Source organism: Leptosomus discolor, chromosome 3, assembly GCF_034619465.1.
Source record: "Leptosomus discolor isolate bLepDis1 chromosome 3, bLepDis1.hap2, whole genome shotgun sequence".
NCBI lineage: Eukaryota > Metazoa > Chordata > Aves > Leptosomiformes > Leptosomidae > Leptosomus > Leptosomus discolor.
Genome location: NC_141393.1, coordinates 43,998,594 through 44,008,231, shown reverse-complemented (window position 1 = coordinate 44,008,231; position 9,638 = coordinate 43,998,594). Strand labels below are relative to the sequence as shown.

The following is a 9,638-nucleotide window of genomic DNA, read 5'->3' as shown; positions in this document are numbered from 1 at the left end:
CGGGAAGCCACCAGCTCCACGGCCCCGCATAGGCTAGGACCACGACCCCACGAAGGTCCCCCCACAGCCCCCCCTCGGCTCTCACAGAAGCCGGTGATCCCTAGCCCTCCCGCCAGCCCCCGCTCCCCCAGCCCGCTCCGTACCTGCCCGGCTGCCGCTCCCGCTCCTTTAAACCCCCGCCCCGCCGCCCATCGGCCGCTCGGCGCTCGGCTGCCGCGCCTGGCCCGCTCGGCTCGGCTAGGCTGGGCTGGGCTGGGCGGGGCACGGCGCGCAGGCGCGGTGGCGGTCCCCGGAAGCGGGTGGCCGCGGGAGCCATGGCGGCGGCGGTCCCGGTCCTTGCCCGCGGCGGCGGCCCGGTAGCGCGGCTGCGACTGCTGTGCCAGCGCTACCAGGAGTACGTGAGGCGGCACCCGGCCGCCACGGCCCAGCTGGAGGGAACCGTGCGGGGCCTTTCCTACCTGCTGCCAGGTGCGGGAGGGGGGCGGCCAGGCCCTCGTCCCTCCCGCCGGGGCCTGGGCCTGGGCCTAGGCCTGGGCCGGGCCCCGCTCCGGCACCTGCTCGGGGGGTGCGGGGTGCTGGGGTCCAGCGGGGAGCGGGAGCCTCCCCCCGCGCTGGGCGCTGGCTGGTAGCCGCTCTCCTCCCTTCGCAGGTCGCTTTTCGGACTCCCACGCGCTGTCGGAGCTGGGTAGGTGGGCAGCGGGGAGCCGGGGGGGGCGCGGGGTGCCGCGGCCGGGGCAGTCCGGCGCTCGCCGGCTGTAGAGCTGGTCGTGTGCCGTTGCACGGGTGCATGCGGGGCCACTCCCCGGACCCCTTGTTTTCTTCGCGCCTGGCTGCGTTTCCGACAGCCTGTGGGAGGAATCTGCACGTCTTCCTACCCTTCCCTCATCTCCTGGGGGAAGGGGCAGCGATCCCGGTTTGGTTTGCTTTCTATGCATCCCGTAACTGTGGTGGTGTTTTCTTCGTTTTCTAGTGTACTCTGCCTCCAACCTCCTAGTGTTATTAAATGATTGGATTCTCCGAAAGGAGCTGCAGCGGAGCCTGCCCGTGGTAAGGCTGCTGGAGTGTGTGGGAGGAGGATTTGGGACACGTGCTTTTGTCCTTGCAAAAAGCTTTCAGGGAGTGTCTGTAGAAACTACTAGGTTCTTGTTGTGGCCTCCCTTTGCTGTCAGATATATCAAGCTCAGAGGCCACCTCTGAATGCAGGTAGCCCTGCCCTGTAGCTCCTGGCTTGGAGTGACCAGAGCATTCCCTGGTCCACAGAGATCAAGCCCTGACTTGCACCAGGAGCTCCACTGTTTTTTTTGAGAAGCTTGGAACTCGAGCTAGGCAAAGGTGTTGCTGAATAACCATCGCTGTTTCCAGAGCAGTGGCTCTGGAGCACCGAGGCTCTGATTCTATCCCTCAGACTTTTCCTTTGCACGTGCTATTGAGCGAAACAAATGTAACCACCTTGCTTCTATGTCTCTCTTGCAAGAGCCTTCCATTGGCTCTCAGCACTTGTTAGACCCTTTGGGGAATGAGGAGGGCGGTGTTACTTTCCAGACAGGCCTCTTCTGTTGCAAGCCTGCCTGCTGTGAGGGTTTGGGTGTAGGCAGCTCTCTGGCTGGAGCATCAGGCGTTTAACAAACAGAAATGCAGAGGACTTGCTTTCCTAGTTGTTAAAGGCCAAAGGGAATTTCAGGGGTATTGTCTTTATTGATGCTTTCAATGGGTTAAATCCTGTGGCTGACAGCACCATCAAGTTCCCGTGTGGGGAGCAGGGACCCAGTCTTAGGTTTCATGGCTGGAACCTAGACCCATGTTGTATTCAGGAGTCATTTGCTCTGGTGTGACTGTGGACTCTGGTTCCCCTTCCATCTACTCCAGGCATACTCCCTTGTAAGCTCTAACCAGGGAGGAGGTTCGTCGTGTATCCCAACTTTGGGACAAGGAGGAGGAGAGAGTTTTGATGTGGAGTTCAGGTGCAGTGCCACAACCCAGGAGACTGTCCTGCTGTGTCAGTTGGGGTAGAAGGCAATCCAAGATACAGCTGTGATGTTCTCCCTGTTTCTGGGGTAGCAGCTCTGTGTGATACTGTGGTGTCTCAGTCTGACCCTGCTTGGAGGTAGAGAAGTGGGCTTGTGTGTAGACTCTGGCCCCTGTGGAGGCCCCACTTTTTGTTTCTGGGGCTGTGATTTCCAAGGCTGTCCAGTTCTCATTTCTGAGGTCCCACCAAACTGAGCTGCATTTCTGCCCCGTTTAACTCACCAGCAGAACCTGCATCCTGTCCCACTCCTCCCCTCTGTGTTTTGCAGTCGCTGCCCCAGCAGAAGCTGCTGACCTGGCTGAGTGTGCTAGAATGCGTGGAGGTCTTTGCAGAGATGGGGACAGCCAGGGTGTGGGGGGAGATGGGCCGGTGGACCATCATTGTCCTCATCCAGCTGGCTAAGTAAGTGCCGTGGGCAGAGGGGAAGGGGCAGCGTGTGCTCGGAAAGGGGATCTGGAGGGGACTTGGCAGTACCCCAGGAAAAAGCCCAAGCGGGACTGAGCTGCCAGTCCCTGAGGCTGGGGAATTTGGAGCCCCATGGTGTGCTGGATACTGTGCCACAGGAGGGCACACTTATGCCTCTCGCCTTGCCAGTTGCCCTGAGCAGACCTGAGTGTTTCCCTCTTCTGTGGAAGCCACCTTTCCAGCGCAACAGGAACCCAGCTCTATAGCCTGGTATTGAAGGCTTCCATGTGTCTACTCACAGAGCCATCCTTCGTCTCCTGCTCCTGCTGTGGTACAAAGCTGGCATCCAGACATCTCCTCCCATCGTGCCGCTGAACAGGGAGCAGCAGCAGCCTCTCCACCCCCAAGGTGAGCCCACGGTGCTATCATCATTGACTTGGCACCTCGCTGGGCCACATGTCTTGTCCTGCTAGGAATTACTCATCAGAACAGCAGCTCGGGTGGCACAGGGAATTGTAAGGCTTCAGTATGCAAAGCTGAGCTATGTTGAAATTTCCACCCTCTGCAGAGCACAAGTTAGCTTAGTGGCAGGGTTGTCCGGCAGCGTGGAAGGAGGGTGCGGAGGAAACAAAGCCTAGAACCACTGGCTGAACTGTGAGTCAAGCTGCATGTCTCCTGGTCTAGTGGTGAGGGAACTGATCCTAGGCCTGGGCAATGTCAGGTAGATTTATCTTTTCACCCCCTGCAAAGTGTTAGCCCCTTCAGGATGGTGTCTGGTTTGCACTAGATCAAACTTTCAATCTGGTCTTCTTGATGGCAGTGCAGGGAAGGGTGCTGCCAGCTTTGGAGTGAGGCATGTCCCTTTGGACCCTGACCCCTGTGACTGTTTTATGCTGCAGGCATGGAAGACAACTCCTCAGGAAAGGATCAGACCTATGTCGGCAGGCGATCCAGCCGTGTTGTTCGCTCTCTCCAGAGCAGTAAGTAGCTGAGCCTGTTTTCTGTCCTTGCCTGAGCTGTTTCTGCTCTGTGCCCTTTATGTATGACCAGGGTGCGGACAGTAAAGAGCAGCACCTTGTGTAGGGCCATATCTTGCCAGTTGCTGGGCAGTGTGGGTGGGGGCGGATATCAAAGCACTGGGGATTCAGGCATGTGCTGCAAGGCTAGTGCTTAAACTGTGTTTTCCCAAGTGAGCTGTGATGGAGACAACCCTTCAGCGTAGTTATGCTTTGAGGAGCACTGACCTGACAAGTACCTCTGCTTGCTCTGTCCCCTCTGGAGGTAAACTCTGAGGGTGCTGGTCAGCCCCAGCAGTTGCTGCGCGCGCAACTCTTCAAACTTCCCATTTCACACCTTCACAGCACAGAAAGCAGCGGGGTGGTGGTGCAGGGAAGTGCGGTAAGAAGGTTTTATTTGTGCTACTGACCCGATCTACTTGTTTCAGCCCCATCCCTGCAGTCCCGGCACTGGGGGTCCCCCCAGCAGAGGGAGGAGTCACAGAGCCGAAGAGTGGAGGAGATGAACCAGCCTCCCACCCCTCTGGGTCTCCAAGAAACCATCGCAGAATCCCTCTACATTACCCGCCCTCTGCTCCACCGTATCCTGCCTCGGCTGCGTGCGGGCTCACGCCATACCCTGGGTGCCGGCAGAGGGTGCTGCGGGCTCGGCCCTGGTGCGGGGCAGTGCCACGTCAGGCTTCTCTCTCCCGGCTGCTGCTCTGCTTGGGCAGGGGCCTCGGCACTCCTCCCTTCTCTGCCCGCCCCTCCCCAGCACTGCCTTCGAGTGTATTCTCCTGCACTCAGCAGAGCTTTGCTGGTACCCGGGGGTCGCCTGTCTGCATGCCTCTTGTTAAGGCATCGCTGGTTCTTTCCGTTCCTTGACTATGTGTTCCTAGTATTGAGTTTAGGAGTGTGGGGCCAGAGATCGTGGAAACCCTGGCTCCTCTCAGCAGTCCTGGACATCTCGAGGTCAGTCTGAGGAAGAGTCTTTGCAGGTGCTTGAGGTTGGTGGTGGCTGAGCATTGTGCTTCCCCCTGTTCCCCAATCCTGGGCAGGCCCTACTGAGAGAAATACTCACAGGGGCTGGTCTTTAGATGGGAGATTGATACATGTAGGTATCTTCTGCAACACTTACAGTGCTCTCTGTTCTGAGCTGGTGCAGCCTGCTGTGTGTGGAGATGAGAACAGAGGGCATTTAGAACCCCCCTTTCTTTTCCCTACTGGCTGCTGTTGCTGTGAGTTAGGTCTCTGCCCTTCTCCTTCCAGTCTGAGCTTGCTGAGTGATCTGAAAGACCTGAACAGGCGAGAGCGAGCAGAGCTGAGGCGACGAACCATCCTACTTCTGTACTACCTGCTGAGATCTCCTTTCTATGACCGATATTCAGAGTAAGGGGCCCCTGCTGGGCTTTTGCTGAAAATTTTGCTTTTAACCGAAATCGTGTCAGGGGACTGGGTGAGTAGATTTGAAGAGGTCTAAGTGCCTGTGACCAGGTTAATCTGAGCCCTTGCATAACAGCTGCCATTGCTGTTTGTGCATTCAAGAGCTGGGGCAGGAGGTGTCCAACCAGACTTGTTCACTCTCTCCCTTCCTAGGGGCAGGATCCTTCTCCTTCTGCGCTTGTTGGCTGATTACGTGCCTGGAGTTGGCTTTGTCACACGTAAGTGGGCCCTGCTGCTCTATACTGTTTCTGTTGGGTGTAGAAAAATCAGGGGAGTTAGGCAGAATGTTTGTCACTTGGTTTCCAACCTAAGGAAGGAATTGGGAAGTCCCTAGAATGATTATCACCAGTGCACCCTCTGTTGATGCTTGTGTTGTTTTCAACTGGAGCAGGAAAGGATGAATTGCTTCCTGGCTCAACCACCATGGTAAACCTCCGTGTGCCCTCCCAGGCTGCAGAGCTGTCTCTGCTGCCTAGGCCTGTTCTCCTGGGCTCCCTTTCTGCACCTCAGCTGGTGCACCAGAGCCCTCTTTGCATCCCTGTTTCTGAACTCTTTTCCTTGATCCCCAGCCTGCAATGCAGGCACGAGGGGTAAACAGGTGCCAGGCAGGAACTGATGGTGAATCAAAGGGCCAAACCAGGTCTGTCTTCTAGTTCTTCACCAGAGGATCCTTTTGTTATGGGCCAGAATTCCACTTCCCCCTCTTCTCTGCTGATCTGAAGCCTTCCATGGAGTGATTCATGGCAGGGATGTGGCATTAGATCAGCCTGGCATTATGGGATTGTCCTTTCTTTGGGGAGGTCACAAAGCTGGCTGGCTCAGGAGCCGCTTCCTCCAGTTTAGTGATTTCAGAGAGGCTTTGGAGCCTGCATTAAGCCGTGTGCTACATAAGCATTTTTCACTCTACAGCAGTTGCTTCTGTGTCTGCACCTGCTTGTTATTGCCAAGTTGTCTTCCCTCTTCCCTGTGCCATGGGAGTGTCCTCCTGATTCGCTGCATGCGGGTTTTCCCCTGGCACGTTGCAGACCCCCATTCCCCCTGGAGCTTGGACATGCTGGCTCTGAGGGAGTGGTGTCCCACACCATGGCCATGCTGACCATGTTTCGTGCCCAGCTTGGTCCTGCTCTAATCTCTGGCACCACATCCCAAAGTTGTCTCCCATCTTGGAAAAAGTAACTGTTCTATTCTTGGGTTCATCTGGGTTGTGCAACTGGAGATTTGGGATTGTGCATATCATAACGGGAAGGGGGGATATAACCTATATACATACAGCTTCAAATTCTTGCCTTTATGTGTGTGATCCCTCTGCTCTCTTGTTTCAGGGCCACTGATGGATTACTTGCCTGCTTGGCAGAAAATCTATTTCTATAACTGGGGCTGATGAGAAGATGATTATTCTCTGCTAAGATCATGGCTGGACGTTTCTAAGGAGGGCAAGCTGGCTGGGGGAGGGATGTTGATAATGTCTAATTTTCACTGAAACCATCAATGAGAAGCTCCTGTTCTGCAGGGTGGGGAGGGGGGTTGTATTTAATTTTTTTTAACAGATCTACCTGTGAATGATGGACACTACATGCATGGAGAGACCCCGGCCACCTCTTTCTCTGGACTGTTCTGTGGCTGCAGTGATAGTGATGGGACAACCTCTTTTTTTAAGCACTTGATTTTTCTCCTTTTGTACAGCTGCACTGTAATAAAGCCAGGCAGAGTAGTGGGTTTTTTGGAGAGCATTGTCTCCCACCTCATGACGTTGAGGTTGGCCTGCAGCCTGCTCGTGCTAGCCGTGCCTGGCCGATCTGCTTGGAGCGGGCTCGTCTGTCAAATAAACTGACTGAATGGAAAGAACTTGAGCTGAAGGACCTCGCTGTCTTTGTGTGGCATCCCCTGGTATCTGGTTGCCAGCAGGTCTCTCTATCAGAAAGAGCAGCTCTTGCAGTTGTCTGCCCTGGGATATGCTGTCCCTTAGAAGCCTTTTGCTCTGGCCTGTGTCAGGCAGGGTCCCACGTGTTGCTCAGCTCATGACTGTAGCCTTTGTGACTCGAGGTGCCTGGTTCAGTCCCCGTTTTCCTGGGGTTCCCCTGAAGGTACAGAGAGCTGCAGTTTGCAGGCGGCTTGCCTGGCACCTGATGTTTGCAGAATGGCTGCCAGCCAGTGCTCAGGGGCTTGGCCAAGGGCGGAGAAGAGGAGAAACAAAGAGATTAATTCAGCAAATACTGCTGTGCCACACTTAGTAAAGGGCCCAGGAGAGGCCTGGACAGCCATGGACATCTTTTTGTATCTATCTGCTCTCTTAACTGGGGTGTAGTTGAGGCATCAGTCTGCTCAGTGAGCTGCTGTGGAGGCTCCTGTGGCCAGGACAAAGGGGTAGCCAGCTGGTGGCACTGGATTGTCCCACAGGCAGCTGCCAGCCTTATGCAGAGCTTGGGAGCTGGAAGCCGCCACGTGCATTGGCCTCAAGTGGGTGACCTAAACCATCCTTGAGGGACTCTGGGGCTGCAGGGGTTACAGCCTTCTTGTCTCGGGCCTTGAAATAGGGGTCCTGAAATAGCTGCCTGCATGCACCCCCTAATGGGCCACCGCAGGTGAGGACCACAGGGCTCTGGCAGTCTATGTGGCAACAATGCCCTGTAACGCAGCACTGGTGGTGTGGAACAGCTGTGAGCAAGAGACTGTGCTCTCTTTGGGCTTTTAGCAGAGGAAGATTCTAAAGACTGCCAGGTGTTGCGGGGGGTTCCCTCTGGGGGACAGGGAGATACTGAGCTGAAGTGGTTTGCCTTTGGAGGGATTGAGAAGGAGGCAAAGGGTGGTGGTGAGGGACAGGGAAAGGGCACCGGAGTTGTGGCTGCACAGGAGGGACAAGGACCAACGCAAGGAGGGCTGCAAGCAGTGGGCAGGGCCTAGCAGGACCAGGCAGCCCAGGACCAGAAGCTTATGTACTGGGAGGAGATAGGCAGTGGCACCTGGGTGGGGATCTGCCCCATGCCCAACCCCGCTGGTATCCCAGGGTTACCGAGGTGGCTCCTCTGTGACCTCGCTGCAGAGCTGGTGTCAGGTTGTGCCATGCGGTTCTGGCTCCTGCTGCTCGCCGTGCTGCTGGAGCCTGTCCTCTCACGGCCCTTGAGCCAAAGGTGATGGTGCTTCCCTCCTCCTCCTCTCTGCCCTGATACCTGCAGAGGTACTCCAGGGCTCTAGGCCTGGGCTGGCACTTGTGGCACCAAGCCCTTGAGAGCTGGCCGGGCTGGGTGAAGACAAGTGGTGCATGGGAGTTACTGTGCTAGTATAGGTGAGCACTGTAGGGTCTTGGCTCACCTCTGCCCCTGGATTTCCTCCACAGGGTCAGCTACTTGGTCCCTGAGGACTTCTCTGCTCCCCTGGAGCTTCCAGAGCAGCACTTTGGCCTGGTGGATGGTACAGTTGTCTCCTCGCCCCGCTGAAACCCCTTTCCATGTGCTCACCCCTCCAGGTGGGTGATAGTCCCCAGCCCAGGGCTTGAGCCCAACCTCTCCCCTCTACTCGCAGATTATGGTATCAAACCCAAGCAGCCTCGCTTCAGGACCCAGCCGGCCAGGAAGCGGCCAGCAGGCCTGCGCAGAGCTGGCAAAAGCAAGCGCGACGAGCTTGATCTACTGGAGTACTACTATGATACCCGCCTGTGAGCCAGCATGCCCCTGTGCCCACCGCAGCCCAGCCTTGGGGACCCCCCCGCCCACCTGCCCTCTGCTGCTGGACAGCGTAGGTGTGGAGTAGGGGTGTAGGAAGGGGGGGGTGCGCGTGGTGGTAAGCGTAAGCCCTGCAAAGCAGGGTGGGGACTAGAGCAGATGACCTCCAGAGGTCCCTTCTGATCATCATACAATGATCTCTAGCCTCCAGGGATTGCAACTGGGGCTCTTGGACCAAACCCAGGAAGCTCCAGCTCCTCTTGGGGTCCCAAGGGAAAGAATGAGCTGGGGCCCAAAGCCACTGCGGAGGGTCACAAACAGCACAGCAGCCGTGCTCCATGAACCATCATATTTAATAGTTGCCATCACAGCAGATCCAGCTGAAGCACAGAGACCGCTGGCTACAGGGCAGGGGAGACCTACCTCCCCTGTGCTTTGCACAGCTCCCTGCAGCATTTAGCCCTTCCCTGCCCTGCTTCTGGCAGGCACCCAGCTCTGTGCAGGGGCTGAGCCCCACTGCCCTGGGGTGGCCCAGCCCTGCCACCTGCAGCTGGGGAGAGAGGTGGAAAGGGACAGCAGAAGGCTTGCCCTCCCGAGGGTGTAGCTACTGCAGGGAGGTGGGGGGGGAGGATTTTTCTCTCTCCCCAGAACACAGATACAAGAGGGGATGGACAGGGGCAGGGGTGAGCTGCCCCAGCTCAGCCTGGCACTGGCTCTGGCAGAGGAGATACTAGGCCTCCCTCTGCCATCCCTGCCTAGCAGCCTTGTCCCCAGGGCCTGGCAGGGAGGCGATGCCCATCCAGGGCAAGCCCATCATCTCCCAGGCAGGAGCCAGCATGTGGGTCTTGTTTACTGTAGCTGCTGTGTCTTCATACCGCAAGAGTCCGACTCTGCCACTGCATTAAAAGTCACCCCAGAGGGATGTGACGGGAAGCTGGGCCATGGTCACGAGAAGGAGATGCTGTCACCCCAGCCTGCAGCAGGAAAGGACCTGAGCACGCTGCTGCCCACCCCTCCACCGCTCACAGGCAGGGCACCCAGTGGGTGCTTCTCCAATAGAATAAACTAAGAGCATTTTGTACAATAAACACAATTTGTCCAGCCCTCCCC

At 56.9% G+C, this 9,638-nt stretch overlaps 2 protein-coding genes across 2 annotated transcripts; both read left to right on the top strand.

The window, feature by feature from the left end:
* The first annotated feature begins 314 nt into the window (after window positions 1–314).
* Window positions 315–6,719, top strand: PEX16 (peroxisomal biogenesis factor 16). The gene is made up of 11 exons (XM_086462348.1): window positions 315–468; window positions 650–685; window positions 971–1,047; window positions 2,295–2,428; window positions 2,733–2,839; window positions 3,331–3,411; window positions 3,876–4,028; window positions 4,326–4,398; window positions 4,696–4,815; window positions 5,023–5,087; window positions 6,192–6,719. The coding sequence occupies exons 1-11, from the start codon at window positions 315–317 to the stop codon at window positions 6,248–6,250; spliced, it is 1,059 nt and encodes a 352-aa protein (XP_086318474.1). The 3' UTR covers window positions 6,251–6,719.
* A 33-nt stretch (window positions 6,720–6,752) lies between these two features.
* On the top strand, window positions 6,753–9,541 carry FREY1 (Frey regulator of sperm-oocyte fusion 1). Its single transcript, XM_086462349.1, has 4 exons — window positions 6,753–7,997; window positions 8,204–8,277; window positions 8,389–8,601; window positions 9,387–9,541. Exons 1-3 carry the CDS (start codon window positions 7,801–7,803, stop codon window positions 8,523–8,525), a joined length of 408 nt encoding a protein of 135 aa, XP_086318475.1. The 5' UTR covers window positions 6,753–7,800; the 3' UTR covers window positions 8,526–8,601; window positions 9,387–9,541.
* Window positions 9,542–9,638: the final 97 nt, after the last annotated feature.